The 18146-nt window shown below is 49.2% G+C and overlaps 1 protein-coding gene across 1 annotated transcript in view; it reads left to right on the top strand.

Annotated features, from left to right (window-relative positions):
* ttn.2 (titin, tandem duplicate 2) overlaps positions 1-18146 on the top strand; it is a 182272-nt gene that overhangs the window by 129584 nt on the left and 34542 nt on the right. The window contains exons 215-216 of the mRNA XM_088353510.1: positions 64-366; positions 449-17542. Coding sequence (XP_088209636.1) covers positions 64-366; positions 449-17542 — 17397 coding nt within the window. The remainder of the gene's footprint in view (positions 1-63; positions 367-448; positions 17543-18146) is intronic.

Here is an 18146-nt window from a genome sequence, read left to right as displayed (position 1 = left end):
TCAAGTTGTGCCTAAGTGTTTTGGTAATGTAAACACTAATGGAAATCCTCTTTGCATCTCTAGGGCCACCCGGTCCACCATCAGCTCCAGAAGTTGATAATATTAGCAGGAACTCTGTCACAATTTCATGGAAGAGACCAGTTCAGGATGGGGGCAGTGACATCCGAGGGTATCTTGTTGAGCGTAAAGAGAAGAAAGGAATGAGGTGGGTCAGGGCCTCAAAGAGAACGGTCCCAGATCTGCGCTTCAAGGTACAAGGCCTAAGTGAAGGGGTCGAGTATGAATTCAGAGTGACTGCCGAGAATAGAGCTGGCTTTGGAGAACCCAGTCAGCCTTCACGTCCTGCGTTAACTAAGGACATCGTCTGTATGTATTTCCTGAATAAAAATCCTTTAAATTTAAGACACTGAATGTTTTTTATTTAACAACTTTTTCCCCTGTTCATCAGATCCACCAGGCCCTCCTTCCAACCCCAGAATCCCAGACACCACTAAAACATCTGCCACTTTCACCTGGGGCCGACCCCACTATGACGGTGGTTTGCCTGTGGATGGATACATTGTGGAATATAAAAAGGAAGGGCATGACGACTGGGAGACTGAGACAGAGTACCCCCTCAAGGCTACAATGTATGTCATCGGACAACTGCACAAGGGAGGCAGATACAATTTCAGAGTCCGAGCTGTAAACTCTGAGGGAGTCGGCGAACCTGCTCAGGTTGAGAAAGTAACAGAACTTGTGGACCAAGAATCTGTTCCTGACTTTGAGCTGGACGCTGAACTGCGGAAGTCCCTGGTGGTCCGGGCCCGTACGTCAATCCGTCTTTTTGTTCCCATCCGGGGCCGTCCGGTTCCTGATGTAACTTGGAGCAAAGAGGACGTCAATCTGAAAAGGCGCGCACATATCGACACCACCGAGTCCTACACCCTGCTGGTCATCCCCGAGTGCACCAGGTATGATGCTGGAAAGTACAACCTCTGCCTTGAGAACGTTGCCGGAAAGAAGACGGGCTTTGTAAACGTGAAGGTTCTCGACACGCCAGGACCCCCAATCAAACTTAAACCCAGAGAAATCACTAAAAGCAGCATAACTCTTCAGTGGGAGAGCCCCATCATTGATGGAGGCTCTAAGATTCAAAACTACATTATTGAAAAGAGAGCAGCTACAAAGAAGGCCTACACAGTCTTGAGTACCGACTGGCAGAAGTGTTCTTTCCAGTTCACTGACCTAGAAGAGGGATCTTACTATTACTTCCGAATCTCTGCTGAGAATGACCTGGGTGTCGGCGAGCCAGCTGAAACCCCAGAACCCATCAGGGCGTCTCAGGCCCCTTCTCCGCCGGAGAACCTCTACGTCACTGATGTCACGGCCGACAGTGCAAGTTTGGCCTGGACCAAGCCCCTTCACGATGGCGGAAGCTTGATCACTGGCTATGTCATTGAAGCGCAGAGGAAGGATACTGCGAATTGGTTTCATGTTGCCGCCATCAAGGCTCTCGACTACACTGTGGTTAGCCTGATCGAAGGTGAAGAATATACTTTCCGAATCATGGCGGTCAATGCTTCAGGTCGAAGTGATCCACGTGAAAGCAGACCGACAATCATTAAAGAGCAAACATCAATTCCCTCATTTGACCTACGTGGAGTCTACCAAAACACGGTCATTGCCAAGGCTGGAGACCGCGTTAAGGTAGAGATACCGGTGCTGGGAAAACCCAGACCTGTTGTTTCTTGGAAAAAGGGAGACACAGTTCTGAAGGAAACACAAAGAATTAACACCGAAACCACTGCTACATCGACCATTCTCAATATCGCCGAGATCAAGAGGACTGATGGAGGCCAGTACTCAGTCACAGGCAAGAACATGCTGGGCACAGTTACTGAGATAATCACAGTATTAGTCCATGATATTCCAGGTCCACCGACTGGGCCTATAAAGATGGACGAGATCTCATCCGATTATATCCTCATGTCCTGGGAGGCACCAGAGAGTGATGGAGGTGTTCCCATCAACAATTATATTGTTGAAATGCGGGAGACCACCGGTACTTCCTGGGTGGAGTTAGCAGCCACTGTCATACGCACCACATTTAAAGCCGCCCGTCTCGTCACTGGGACAACTTATCAGTTCCGGGTCAGGGCCCAAAATAGATACGGCATCGGACCATCTATTGTCTCTGAACCAGTTATAGCTACCTATCCGTTTGATGTCCCAGGCCAGCCAGGGACACCCGAAGTCACATCTTACAATAAGGATCTAATGACTCTAAGCTGGAACGAACCAACTTCGGATGGAGGAAGCCCCATTCTTGGATACCATGTAGAACGAAAAGAGAGGAACAGCATTTTGTGGCAGAGAATTAACAAAGCACTCGTAGTTGGAAACCTCTTCAAATCAACCGGCTTAGTTGACGGAATTGAATATGAGCACCGTGTTATTGCTGAAAACTTGGCAGGTCTCAGTAAACCCAGCAAAGCTTCGGACCCATTGTATGCATTGGACCCGGTGGATCCACCAGGAAAGCCTATTGCACTGAACATCACCAGACACGAGGTGACGGTGTCTTGGACCAAACCGCAGGCAGATGGAGGATTTTCCATCACTGGATACACTGTGGAGAGGAGGGAGCTTCCGAATGGACGTTGGCTCAAAGCCAACTTCAACAACATCCAGGAGACGGTCTACACAGTCAGCGGTCTGGTTGAAGATAGCGTTTATGAATTCCGTGTGTTGGCTCGCAACTCGGCGGGCGCTGTGAGTGCCCCTTCCCCTGCCTCAGAAGCTATCACCTGCAGGGATGACATTGAGGAACCTCGGCTTGAAGTGGACACCATTTACAGTAGCAACGTTGTGGTCATGGCTGGAGAGCCATTCACACTGGAGGCCAGAGTGACTGGTCGACCCATCCCTTTACTCCTGTGGACCAAGGACGGGAAAGAACTAGAGGATACCAGCAAGTTAGAGATTAAAGTGTCTGCTTTCCACACAACTTTAGTCAACAAAGACTCTTTGAGAAGAGATGGCGGCACCTACATCCTCACTGCGAGTAACCCTGGTGGTTTCGCTAAATTCAGTTTCAACGTTAAGGTGCTCGATAGGCCTGGACCGCCCGATTCCCTAACTGTTACTGACATTGCTGCAGAAAAATGCGTCCTCAATTGGCTGCATCCGACACATGATGGCGGCGCCAAGATTGAATACTTCATCATTCAGAAGCGGGAAACCAGCAGGTTAGCCTGGACTAACGTGGCCACTGATCTCCAAGCCAACAGGTTCAAGGTCACTAAGCTTCTTAAGGGCAACGAGTATGTCTTCAGAGTTATGGCTGTCAATAAGTTTGGAATTGGAGAGCCGGTGGAATCCCTGCCCGTCATTTGCGCTAATCCCTACGTTCCCAGTGACCCGCCTACGCAACCTGAGGTGACCACAATTACCAAAGACTCCATGGTGGTTTGCTGGGAGCGCCCTGAGCATGACGGAGGTAGTAGAATCAACACTTACATCATTGAAAGGAGGGATAAGACCGGACTGCGCTGGGTCAAGTGCAACAAAAGAACTGTAACAGACCTTCGATTCAAAGCCTCTGGGCTCACACCAGGACACGAGTATGAGTTCAGAATTTTTGCAGAGAACAACGCTGGACTGAGCCAGCCGAGTCCGTTGAGTCCGTTTTACAAAGCCATGGACACAATCTTCCAGCCTGGACCTCCAGGAAACCCAAGGGTTTTAGATACAACCAAGTCTTCCATTACTCTTGCTTGGAATAAGCCGGTCTATGATGGTGGCTCTGAAATAACTGGCTACATTGTGGAGACCTGCCTGCCAGAAGAGGACGAATGGACAATTCACACTCCAAAGAAAGGATGGACAGCTACCTCCTTTACTATCACTGGCCTAAAAGAGAACCAGGACTACAAAATTAACATTTGTGCAACCAACTGTGAAGGTGTTGGAGACCCTGCAGCTATCCCCGGCACGTCAAAAGCTGAGGACAGGTTACTACCTCCTGAGATTGAGCTGGGAGCCGATCTCCGTAAGGTGGTCTCCATCAGAGCCTGTGGAACACTGAGACTCTTTGTGCCCGTTAAAGGCAGGCCGGCACCTGACATTAAATGGTCTAGAGAGCATGGGGAGTCCCTGGACAAAGCTAACATTGAAGTCACATCATCCTTTACAAACCTTCAAGTTGAAAATGTGGACAGGTTTGATGGTGGTAAATACATGGTCACAGTTGAAAATGCCTCTGGAAGTAAGACCGCATTTGTTAACGTCAGGGTGCTAGACACTCCTGCAGCCCCTCAGAACATTCTCATCAAGGAGGTCACTAAAGACTCGGTCTCACTTATTTGGGATGCGCCTTTAATTGATGGTGGCTCTCGAGTCCGGAACTACATTGTTGAGAAGCGTGAGTCCACTAGAAAAGCCTACTCCACCGTTTGTGCCAACTGCCATAAATGCAGCTGGAAAATTGGAGAACTGGAAGAAGGAAAGATGTACTTCTTCAGAGTCCTGGCTGAGAACGAATTTGGTATCGGCCTCCCAGCTGAGACATTCGACCCCGTCAAGGTGTCAGAGAGACCTCTACCTCCAGGGAAAGTGTCACTCCGCGAAGTGACCGGCACCAGTGTCACACTCACCTGGGAGAGGCCTGACCATGACGGTGGCAGCAGAATCACCGGTTACATTGTTGAGATGCAGGCAAGCGACACCGAAAAGTGGACACAGGTCATGGTCGTTAAGACCATTGAAGCCACTGTGACTGGTCTAACACAGGGAGAGGAGTACATGTTCCGTATTTCTGCAACCAATGAAAAAGGAGTAAGCGATCCACGTGCCCTCAGCATGCCCGTGGTGGCCAAAGATCTGGTTATCCTGCCTACATTCAAACTAGCTTTCAGCACCTTTAGCACCTTGGCGGGAGACGATCTGAAGATAGGAGTACCTTATGCTGCTTGTCCCAAAGCAACTGCTACCTGGTTAAAAGACAGAGTTGTCTTAAAGGAGACCACAAGAGTTAACACCGATAGCACTGAAAAGGTTCTTCAGCTGGTCATTAAGGAGGCCTGCAGGGATGATGTGGGTACCTATTCCATCAAGTTGACTAATACAGCCGGTGAGGCGACGACAGACATCAATGTGGTGGTACTAGACAAGCCGGGTCCTCCAACTGGCCCAATCAAGCTGGATGAAGTCACTGCAGACAGTGTGGTCTTGTCCTGGAATCCACCAGAGTACGATGGCGGCTGTAGCATCAACAACTTTATTGTTGAAAAAAGAGACACATCGACCACCAACTGGCAAATTGTATCCGCTACCGTGGCCAGAACCACTGTCAAAGCTGTCCGTCTAAAGACTGGATGTGAGTACCAGTTCAGGGTCGCTGCAGAGAATCGCTACGGCAAGTCTTCGGTGCTTCTTTCTGAAAGCATCGTGGCTCAGTATCCTTTCGACGTACCTGCGTCACCACGCTCGGTGGTTGTCCAATCCGCCACAAAAGACACCATGTTGGTTGTGTGGGATAAACCCAGCAGTGACGGTGGAAGCAAAATCCTGGGCTACCACCTGGAGCTCAAAGAGAAAAACAGCATTTTATGGGTCAAGCAGAACAAACAGCTCATCCCGGAACCCCGACTTAAAGTGGTTGGCCTGGAAGAGGGGATTGAATATGAGTTTAGAGTTTATGCTGAGAACATTGTTGGCTTAAGCAAAGCAAGCATCGTGAGTGATCTACACGTTGCAAGAGACCCCTGTGACAGACCAGGAAAGCCGGAAGCTGTTATTGTAACCAGGAATCAGGTAACCCTCCGATGGACCAAACCTGAGTATGATGGCGGCATCAAAATCACCGGCTATGTGGTTGAAAAGAAGGAAGGACCTGGACGCTGGATGAAAGCCAGTTTTGCCAATGTCATTGAAACCTCTTTTGTTGTCACTGGTCTCTCTGAAGATCAGGTTTATGAGTTTCGCATCATTGCCAAAAACGCAGCAGGCGTCAGCAGTCTACCATCTGATTCTACTGGTGCTATAACTGCAAAGGATGAGGTGGTTCCACCTCAAATTGACCTGGATGTGAAATACTCCCAGCCTGTAGTTGTGAACGCTGGAGAGACTTTCAGGCTTGAGGCAGCCTTCTCTGGAAAACCCGTCCCCACAGTACACTGGCTGAAGGACGGGAAAGCAATGAGTGAAGCGGCACGTCTGGAAATAAAGAACACCGAATTTTTAGCCTGTATTGTCGTCAAAGAAGCCATTCGAGTTGATGACGGACAATATATGTTGCTGGTAAAGAATGTAGGCGGAGAGAAATCTGTGACTATTAATGTCAAGGTTTTGGACAGCCCAGGGCCACCCGAGGGACCTATTTCCATCTACGGTGTTACAAGTGAGAAATGCTCCATTTCCTGGAAACCACCTTTGCAGGACGGCGGTAGTGATGTTTCTCATTACATCGTGGAACGAAGAGAGACTAGCAGACTCGTTTGGACTGTCGTCGAGCAGAAAGTCCAGGCCCTCAACTTGAAGATCACCAAGCTTCTTCCTGGTAACGAGTACATATTTAGAGTGATTCCAGTCAACAAATACGGAGTCGGTGAGCCTCTGGAATCCGAGCCCATGGTTGCCAAAAATCCATTTGTGGCCCCCGACCCACCGACACAAGTGGAGGTATCTACCATTACCAAAGACTCCATGGTGGTGACTTGGGAACGACCAAGTGACGACGGTGGTAGTCCCATTCAAGGTTATATTGTGGAGAAGCGGGACAAGGATGGTGTTAGGTGGACCAGGTGCAACAAACGGAATGTGAGTGAGCTCCGTTTCAGGGTTACTGGACTTTTGGAAAACCACAGCTATGAATTTAGGGTCTTAGCTGAGAATGCAGCTGGCGTTGGAAAGCCCAGTTCCTCAACACCATATTACAAAGCTTCAGACCCAATTTTTAAACCAGGCCCGCCAAACAATCCCAAGGTGGTGGACACATCAAGATCTTCTGTTTCCCTAACCTGGGGTAAACCCATCTATGATGGGGGCTGTGAGGTCCAGGCCTACATTGTAGAGGCATGCAACAGTGTTTCGGATGAGTGGTTCATGTGCACCCCTCCTTCTGGAATCCCAGAAACCTGGTTCACCGTCACAAAGCTCCTTGAGAAACACGAGTATAAATTCCGAGTATGTGCCATCAACAGAATTGGTGTCGGCGAGCAGGCTGATTTCCCAGGAAAAATCACTCTGGAAGAGAAGCTCGAAGCGCCAGACCTGGACTTGGATGCTGATATGAGGAAGATGATAAACATCAGAGCTGCAAGCACACTGAGGCTTTTTGTTCCCGTGAGAGGTCGTCCATCCCCCGAGATCAAATGGGGCAAAGCTGATGGCGAGCTTAGGGAGACCGCCCAAATCGATAACACCGACAACTACGCATCACTTATGATCGAGAACGTGGACCGATTTGACAGCGGTAAATACACACTCAGTGCCGAGAATGCCAGCGGAACAAAGTCTGTCTTCATAAGCGTCAGAGTCCTGGACTCCCCAAGTCCGCCAACTAACCTCTTTGTGAAGGATATTACCAAGAGTTCTGTCACGCTCACATGGGAGCCTCCCCTCATTGATGGCGGTTCAAAGATTAAGCACTACATCGTAGAGATGCGTGAGAGCACTAGGAAGGTCTACTCCCCAGTTACCATCTGCAATAAGATGACCTGGAAGGTTGAATCTCTACCAGAGGGTGGAATATTCTTCTTCAGGGTGCTGGCCGAAAACGAGTATGGTATTGGACTTCCAGCTAAAACCATGGAACCCATTAAGATATCAGAGAAGCCGCAGCCGCCTGGTAAAGTCAGTGTTGTGGATGTTACAAACAGTACCATCACCTTGACATGGGAGAAGCCTGCACACGATGGCGGCAGCAGAATAAGTCACTATGAAGTGGAACTGGCTCCAATGGATACAGATTCATGGTCTGTTTGCGCCAGTGGAAAGGCAACTGAGGCAGTTGTGAGTAACCTGCTCAAGGGAGAAGAATATCAATTTCGAGTGGTCGCTGTCAATGACAAGGGTCGGAGTGACCCCAGGCAACTGGCACATTCTGTGGTCGCCAAGGACCTTGTGATCAAGCCGGCCATAAGACCAAAAATGAGCAGCTACAATGTCCAAGTGGGACACAATCTCAAGATTGAAGTGCCCATCGCAGGCCATCCAAAGCCGACTGTTTCTTGGTCCAAGGATGGAAGTCTCCTCAAGCAGACCACAAGACTCAACGTCACAGATTCAGTACTTCAGACCACGCTTACTATAAAGGATGCCCTTAGAGAGGATGGCGGCTTGTACAGTATTACTGTTGCCAATGAGCTTGGATCCAAGGAAGCCACTGTTGAAGTGATAACCTTAGATAAACCTGGACCACCAACAGGACCTGTCAAGTTAGAAGAAGTCAGTGCAGAAAGCATCACACTTAGCTGGGAACCTCCTACTTATACAGGCGGTTGCCAAATATCAAACTACGTGGTTGAGAAAAGAGATACAACCACCACCAACTGGGTCGTGGTGTCCGCCACTGTGGCCAGAACAACCCTTAAGGTTGGCAATCTGAAGACAGGTTCTGAATACCAGTTCCGCATCTACGCTGAAAACAGATACGGCAGAAGTTATGCCATTGATTCAGACCCAGTTGTGGCACAGTATCCATTTCAAGAACCTGGGCCCCCAGGTACACCATTTGTATCCTTACACACTAAAGACTACATGATGGTGGAGTGGCACAAGCCTCCCTCTGATGGAGGCAGTGCTATTTTAGGCTATCATCTTGATAGGAAGGAGAAGAACAGCATCCTTTGGACCAAGATTAACAAGACTCTTATCCAAGACTGCAGGTTCAAATCCACTCCTCTGGAGGAAGGCATCGAGTATGAATACAGAGTCTCCGCTGAGAACATTGTTGGTGTTGGAAAGTGCAGTAAAGTTTCAGAGGTCTATGTGGCCCGGGATCCGTGTGATCCTCCTGGCTGTCCAGTGGCAATTATTGTGACTAGACACTCAGTAAAACTAAGGTGGACAGCCCCTCAGTACAATGGCGGAAGTCTGATTACCGGCTATGTTGTGGAGAAACGTGATCTTCCTGAAGGAAAGTGGATGAAGGCCAGCTTTGCAAATGTCATGGACCTTGAATTCACAGTCACCGGTTTAAAGGAAAACAATAAGTACGACTTCAGGGTCTTTGCACGAAACGCCGCGGGTGCTGTCAGCAAGCCTTCGGAGAGCACCGGATCTATCACAGCGATTGATGAAGTGGACCCGCCCAAGTATGAGACTGATCCCTTGTACAACCAAACTCTTGTCATCAATGCTGGGGAGACCTTCAGTTTAGAGGCTAAAGTGGCAGGAAAACCCATTCCCACAGCTCAGTGGTTTAAGGGTGAGGTTGAAGTAGAAAACTCAGCCAGAGCTGAGATTAAAAATACAGACTTTGAGGCTCACCTTGTGGTGAAAGACGCTATTAGAGTGGATGGCGGCCAGTACACACTCGTACTGACCAATGTGGCAGGGAGCAAGACTGTCCCATTTAATGTCAAGGTCCTGGACCGACCAGGTCCGTCAGAGGGTCCTCTTACTGTCAGCAATGTCACTGAGGAGAAGTGCTCACTGTCTTGGCTTCCACCGAGGAATGACGGAGGAAGCGGTATTTCTCACTATATCATTCAAAAGAGAGAGACCAGCCGACTGGCCTGGACCGTGGTCTCCAGTGACTGTGTCGCTACAATGCTCAAGGTTACCAAGCTCTTGAAGGGGAATGAATATATCTTTAGAGTCATGGCTGTCAACAAATATGGCGAGGGGGAGCCTCTGGAGTCTGCTTCGGTTATCATGAGGAATCCATTTGTCCCACCTGGCACACCTCAGGATATCGAGGTTACTAACATCACCAGAGACTCCATGACTGTGTGCTGGAACCGCCCTGAGAACAATGGAGGTAGTGAAATAGTTGGCTACATTGTAGAAAAGAGAGACCGGGCTGGCATCAGATGGACCAAGTGCAACAAGCGCAGGGTAACGGACTTGCGTTTCCGGGTGACGGGACTAACAGAAGATCACGAATATGAATTCAGGGTTTCTGCTGAGAATGTAGCTGGAGTGGGTCAGCCAGGTCCTGTCACACCTTATGAGAAAGCTTGTGACCCCACTTTTGAGCCAGGTCCCCCCACCAACGTTCACGTGGCGGACACCACAAAGGACTCAATAAGCCTGGCCTGGCATCGACCCATTTATGACGGCGGCTGCGAGATTCAAGGCTACGCCGTTGAAATCACAAAGGCTGATGAGGAGGAGTGGACTATTTGCACACCGCCTTCCGGTGTCAATGCCACAAAATTCACCATCACCAAGTTGTTTGAGCACCAGGAATACAAAGTGCGAGTCCTCGCCATCAACAAGTTGGGCATCGGGGAGCCAACTGAAGTCCAAGGGACACTTACGCCTGTGGATAAAATGAATGCTCCAGAGATGATTCTGGATGCAGTATTAAGAAAGGGGATTATAGTACGTGCTGGAGCACCGATGAGACTATGCATTCCATTTAAGGGTCGTCCTACGCCCGAGATTAGCTGGGCCAAGGAGGACAGCGAGTTGCCCAGTAAAGTTCAACTGGATTCAGGAGAAGACTACGCCCAACTCTCCATCGATGTCTGTGACCGACACGATGCCGGAAAATACATCCTTAATCTGCAAAACAGTGGTGGCACCAAATCTGCGTTTGTTTCTGTCAAAGTTCTGGACACTCCAGGAGCCCCTATAAACCTCACCGTCAAAGATGTAAAACGGGAGAGCGTCACCTTGAGTTGGGAGCCCCCACTTATCGATGGTGGAGCAAGGATTAGCAATTACCTGGTTGAAAAGCGAGAGTCCAACCGGAAGGTTTACTCCAATGTGGACAACAAGTGCACCAAGACCAGTTACCGGGTTACCGGCCTCATCGAGGGAACAATTTACTACTTCCGAGTCCTTGCTGAAAATGAATTTGGTGTCGGACTGCCAGTGGAGACAGCAGATTCGGTCAAGACTGCTGAGCCTCCCCTGTCAGTCGGTAAAATCACTCTAACCGATGTCAACAAAACATCCGCATCACTCTTATGGGAGAAACCAGTCCACGATGGAGGCAGCAGGATTCTTGGCTACTACATTGAAATGCAAACCATGGACTCTGACGAATGGGTCGTGGCTGCCACAACCAAGACCTGCGAAGGCACAGTCACTGGCCTTAGCCCTGGACATGAATATCTTTTCCGAGTATCTGCCTTCAACGACAAGGGAAAGAGTGACCCAAGGTCTCTGGCTTCCCAGGTCACCGCCAAAGATTTGACCATGTTGCCTGGATTCAAGATGACATTTAGCACCTACAGTTTGCAAAATAGTGAAGATCTGAAAATTGAGATTCCAGTGACTGGACGTCCAGTTCCTAAAGTAGAGTGGAAGAAAGAAGGACAGGCCCTTAAAGAGACCACCAGGCTTAACGTTTCGGTGACACCTACTTCTACAAAAATGTGCATTAAGGATGCCAAGCGGGAGGACTCTGGAAAATACACTGTCACAGCCACGAATAATGTTGGAACTGCAACCGAGGAGATTACTGTAGTCATTCTTGATAAACCAGGCCCACCCACTGGACCTGTGAAGATTGATGAAGTCAGCTCTAATTTCGTGACCCTCTCCTGGGAACCGCCAACATATACTGGTGGCTGTCAGATCAACAACTACATTGTTGAGAAGAGAGACACCACCACAACCGCTTGGCAAATTGTTTCTGCCACCATCGCCAGAACCACCATCAAGGTCAGCAACCTGAAAACTGGTGTGGAATACCAGTTCCGAGTGTCTGCTGAAAACCGGTTTGGAAAGAGTTCAGCAATCATCTCACCACAAGTTGTTGCTCAGTATCCCTTCAATGTGCCAGATGCACCGGCGACACCTGTTGTAACCGCCGCCACCAAGGACAGTATGGTGGTTGAGTGGAAGTCGCCCACAAACAACGGTGGCAGTCCAGTTCTTGGCTACCATCTGGAAAGAAAGGAGAAGAACAGCCTGATGTGGCTTCAGCTCAACAAACTGCTCATCCCAGATGCACGTTTCAAAACTGCAGATCTGGAAGAGGGTATTGAGTATGAATTTAGGGTTTATGCCAAAAACGTTGCAGGACTCAGTCAGGCTAGCAAGGTGTCAGAAAGCATTGTAGCCCGGGATCCCTGCGACCCACCAGGTACTCCAGAGGCCATTGAAATCACTCGGAACCACGTAACACTTCGGTGGACACCTCCACCGTATGATGGAGGCAGCGTTATTACCGGCTACCTGATAGAAAGGAGGAAACACCCTGATTCTCGCTGGATGAAGGCTAGCTTTACAAATATTATCGACACACAGTTCACTATCACCGGCCTGACCGAGGACTGCATTTATGAGTTCAGAGTTGTTGCCAAAAACGCAGCTGGCATATCCAGTCGTCCATCTCAAAGCACAGGAGAAATAACTGCCAAAGATGAAATTGAAGCACCTGAGGCGACTGTGGATTCAAAATATAGGGACTTAATGGTTGTTCGTGCTAGTGAGACTTTTGTTATTGATGCCGACTACACCGGTAAGCCTTTGCCAGAGGTCATCTGGTTGAAGGACGGAAAAGAACTTGACAAGACCACGGCAAGAATGGAGATCAAAACCACACTTACACGTAGCGTCTTGACAGTCAAAGACTGCATCCGGACCGACGGCGGGCATTTTGTACTAAAACTGGTGAATGTCGGAGGAGTCAAGATGGTCCCGGTTAACGTTAAGGTCCTGGATAGACCTGGCCCACCAGATGGCCCACTTGAGGTTACAGGTGTCACAGCTGAAAAGTGTTATCTGCATTGGAACCATCCCTCGCAGGACGGCGGAGCCAGCATTTCGCACTACATCATCGAGAAGAGAGAAACCAGCCGTTTGTCGTGGACTATGGTGGAGCCCAAGATCCAAGCCATTAGCTACAAAGTCACCAAACTGTTGCCAGGAAATGAATACATTTTCCGCGTAACAGCAGTCAACAAATATGGTGTCGGAGAGCCACTAGAGTCCGAGCCAGTCGTTGCGCAAAATCCCTTCACCACTCCTAGTGCACCGTCCACACCAGAGGCTGGTGCTATCACTAGAGACTCCATCGTGCTGACCTGGGAAAGGCCAGTACACAATGGGGGAGCCGAGATCGAGGGCTACATCCTTGAAAAACGTGACAAGGATGGGATCCGTTGGAGCAAATGTAACAAGAAGAGGCTAAGTGACCTCCGGTTCAGATGCACTGGTCTTACTGAGGGCCACTCATATGAATTCAGAGTTTCTGCTGAAAATGCTGCCGGAGTGGGCACGCCAAGTGCTCCAACAGCATACATTAAGGCTTGTGATGCTATTTACCCACCAGGACCGCCAAACAACCCTAAGGTCATTGACCATTCCAGCACTATGGTCTCCTTGACCTGGAGTCGGCCTATCTATGATGGTGGCGCACCCATCAGTGGTTACATTGTTGAAATGAAGGAGGCTTCAACAGATGAGTGGGTCCTTTGCACCCCGCACACCGGTGTGCAGGCGACCAAGTATATTGTTAAAAACTTGCGGGAGAACGGCGAGTACAATTTCCGTATCTGTGCGGTGAACTGCGAGGGTGTGGGCGAACATGTAGACCTGCCTGCTTCTGTAATTGCTGCTGAAAAACTCGAAGCCCCTGAAATCGAACTAGACTGTGATCTTCGAAAGATGGTCACTGTCAGGGCCACTGCATCATTGCGTCTATTCGTCACAATCAGAGGGAAGCCTGAGCCGGAGGTCCGGTGGTCCAAGGCTGAAGGCACCCTGAACGAGCGCGCCCAAATTGAGGTGACAAGCTCCTACACCATGTTAGTAATTGAGAATGTGGACCGGTTCGACACAGGCAAATACGTCCTGACGCTGGAGAACATGAGTGGTTCTAAATCTGCTTTCATCAACGTACGAGTCCTGGACTCGCCTAGTGCCCCGACCAACCTCCAAGTAAAAGATGTGAAACGAAATTCAGTGTCTCTTTCCTGGGAGCCGCCTATTATTGATGGAGGGGCTAAGATATCTCATTACATCGTGGAGAAGAGAGAGCAAAAAAGAATGGCCTTCTCTAGTGTGAGCACTAACTGTGTGAGGAACTCTTACATGATCTCTGACCTACAGGAGGGAGGCCGGTATTACTTCCGTGTGCTGGCTGTAAACGAACTTGGTGTAGGTCTGCCTGCCTCCACTGAACAAATCAAAGTCTCAGAGGTTCCTCTGCCTCCTGGCAGAGTTCAGCTGATAGATGTGACTCGTCACACTGTAACCCTGTCCTGGGAAAAACCTGATCATGACGGTGGCAGCAAGATAACAGGCTACATCGTGGAAATGCAACCGTATGGAGACGAAGATTGGACTTTGTGCAGTGAAGTTAAATCACTAGAGGCCACTGTTGAAGGCCTGACAACTGAGGAGGAGTACTTTTTCAGGGTTTCCGCAGTGAATGACAAGGGTAGGAGTGACCCCAAACCTCTTGCGGACCCCGTCATTGTGAGGGAAATCACAGTGCAACCCGTCGTCAATCTGCTCTTCAATACGCACAGCGTCAAGGCTGGAGACGACCTAAAGATTGATGTTCCCTTCAAAGGAAGGCCACAGCCTGAAGTATCCTGGAAGAAGGAAGGCCAGGTGCTGAAACAGACCACTCGAGTCAACGTTCTTACCTCACAGACCTCTTCGAGAATCTTCATCAAAGATGCCACCAGGGAAGACGTTGGAAAGTATGAAATCAGCCTCACAAATGCGGTGGGCACTACTACGGGTGAAATTTCTGTAATGGTTCTGGACAAACCGGGTCCCCCGAGTAACATTCATTTGGATGAAGTGAGTGCTGACTTTGTTTCCCTGTCTTGGGACGCTCCCACTTACGACGGTGGATGTCAAATTAACAATTATGTGGTGGAAAAGAGAGACACAACTACAACCACCTGGCATATTGTGTCTGCTACTGTTGCCAGGACCTCAATTAAAGTGACCCGTCTAACTCAGGGAACAGAGTATCAATTCCGTGTTGCAGCTGAGAACCGCTACGGCAAAAGTCACGCAGTAGACTCTGCCCCTGTTGTGGCTCAGTATCCATTTGAACCTCCAGGGGTCCCGGTCAATGTTCGTGTTTCCCACGCCAACAAGTCCGTCATGCTTGTTGTTTGGGACCGACCCATCAGAGACGGCGGAAGCCCTGTCATTGGCTATCACATAGAATGCAAAGACCAAAGCAGCATTCTTTGGACCAAGGTGAATAGAGGTCTACTGGCTGAAACCCAGTTTAAGATGACCGGCATTGAAGAGGGCTTACACTATCAGTTTAGAGTCTATGCAGAAAACATTGCTGGCATAGGTCCAAGCTCTAAAGCCAGTGATCCAGTAGCAGCAAGGGATCCATGTGAACCGCCCCGCAACCTTCGAGTCACCAACATCACAAGGACCTCAGTCTCCCTTTTCTGGGAGAGGCCAGAACATGACGCCGGAACCAAGATTACTGGCTACATTGTTGAGCGCAAAGAACTTCCGAATGGCCGCTGGCTGAAATGTAACTTCACCAACCTGCAGGACAATTTCTTTGACGTTACAGGCCTAACTGAAGACACCCAGTACAATTTCCATGTTATCGCAAAAAACTCTGCAGAGATTTTAAGTGTTCCTTCTGAGAGTACTGGACCTGTAACAATCAAAGATGATGTTGATCCGCCCACAATTATCTTGGAAGAAAAGTTCAGACAGCTGCTTGTCATTAAAGCTGGAGAAATCATTCAAATAGATGCCGAAACCACTGGGAGACCACTTCCGGTTGTTTCCTGGTCCAAAGATGGGAAGGAGATTGAAGCGAAGGCAAGGTGTGAAATTACTACCACTAACTTCACGACTACCCTTTTGGTAAGAGATGCTATTAGGCGGGATTCTGGCCAGTATGTACTGACTCTGCACAATGTGGCCGGAACCAGGTCTGTGGCTATCAATGTTAAGGTTCTGGATAGACCTGGACCTCCTTCTGGACCCTTGGCTGTGTCCGGCTTGACTGCAGAGAAATGCACGCTGACCTGGGGCCCTCCCCGAGAGAACGGTGGCGCTGATATTATGCATTATGTTGTGGAAAAACGTGAGACCAGCCGACTGGCTTGGACTCTTGTCCACGGAGACATGAAGGCCACCACCTGCAAAGTCACTAAACTTCTCAATGGAAATGAGTACATCTTTCGAATTAGAGGAGTCAACAAATATGGGGATGGTGAAGCGCTGGAAAGTGAGCCTACCAAAGCCGTGGATCCCTTCACTGTCCCAGCTGCCCCCACTAATGTCCAGGTCACCTCCGTTACAAGTGAAGCGATGACCATCTGCTGGGAAAGACCAGTTTCTGACGGTGGCAGCAGTATCGCTGGCTATATCATCGAAAAGAGAGAAAAGGCTGGCCTACGCTGGTGCCGTGTTAACAAGAAATCCGTTTATGACCTTAGAGTCAAAGCTTCTCACCTTCGTGAGGGTTGCGAGTATGAGTACAGGGTATTTGCAGAGAATGCTGCTGGCCTCAGTGCTCCCAGTCTTGCCTGTCCACTTACCAAGGCTGAAGATCCCCAATTCTTGCCTTCGCCACCTGCTAAGCCCAAGGTTATCGACACAACCAAGACCACTGCCACCCTTTCCTGGAACAAACCCCTGTTTGACGGTGGCTCACCTGTGACCGGTTACAGAGTAGAATACAGAAATGCTTTAGATGACGAATGGACAGTCGGTGTTCAGAACACCAAAAACACAGAATTCACCATGGTGGGACTCACACCTGGTGCAGAATATGTCTTTGTAGTCAAGTCCATCAACAAGATTGGAGTCAGCGAGCCCAGTCCAGAGTCTGACAAAGAGTTAGCCAAGGAACGGGAAGAAGAGCCCATCTTCTTGATAAGCAATGATATGAGAAAAACCCTAATCGTGAAGGATGGCAGCTCATTTACAATGACGGTGCCTTTCCATGGCAAACCAGTCCCAAGTGTGACTTGGAGCAAGCCAGATATCGACCTCAGGGTCCGTGCTGTCATTGACACCAGTGACACCTTCACTTCAATCACTTTGGAGAAAGCCACTCGCAACGATTCTGGAAAATACATCATCACCTTATCTAATGTTGCTGGCACCGCTTCATTGACTCTCAATGTCAGGGTCCTGGATTCTCCTGGACCTCCAGCATATGTTTCTGTCAAGGATGTGACCAAGAACTCTGCCACCGTGACGTGGGACACCCCTGAGAATGAAGGTGGAGGGCCCGTGAAGAACTATTTGGTGGATATCCGTGAGGCCACTAAGAAGGGCTGGACTCAGTTGACCGACACCTGCCATCGTTTGACCTACAAGGTTTCGGACCTGCAGGAGGGGGGCGTGTACTATTTCAGAGTGACCGGTGAGAACGAGTATGGCGTCGGAGTGCCTGCTGAGAGCAAAGAAGGGACCAAAATCACAGGTAATAGACCTTTCAATCCAAGAACTGTTTTTTGCCCAATGAATAACAACAAGAAACAAATATGATGAAAATTAACAACTGTTGCAGCTCGGTGGTTGACTAGTTAGTACGTCTGGCTCAAAGTTCAGAGGTTCTGGGTTCAATTGCAGCTACTGGTCTCCTTGTGTGGAGTATGCAGGCTCAACCTGTGCCTGAGAGGGTTTTCTCTGAGTGCTTCGGTTTCCTCCCATATCCTAAAACAAAGCATGATTGATCGGTCCAAATTGTCCTTAAGTCTGATTGAGCTCATGAAAGGTAGTCTGTCCATTTGTCCCCTGCGATTAGCGGGCGTCCTGCCAACTGCTTGAAGTCTGCTTGGATGGGGTCCATCACCCCCACGACCCTCGTGGCTGGAAATTAATAATTAAAACCACAGGTTTTTTTGCATAGATGTAAATGTAAATCTGCATTTATATAGCACTTTTCAAGTTAATGAAGACCTCCCCAAAGAGCTTTACAATGTGCTTCACACTTACCCATACACACAAACTCACACACCGATTGCAGCGTCAACCATACAAGGCACCTACCTGCTTATTGGAGGCATTAAGGATTAATTGTCTTG

The sequence above is a fragment of the Urocampus carinirostris genome, chromosome 14 (assembly GCF_059441175.1).
Source record: "Urocampus carinirostris isolate Australia breed hairy pipefish chromosome 14, RoL_Ucar_1.0, whole genome shotgun sequence".
Lineage (NCBI taxonomy): Eukaryota > Metazoa > Chordata > Actinopteri > Syngnathiformes > Syngnathidae > Urocampus > Urocampus carinirostris.
This window is presented reverse-complemented; position numbering and strand designations above follow the sequence as displayed.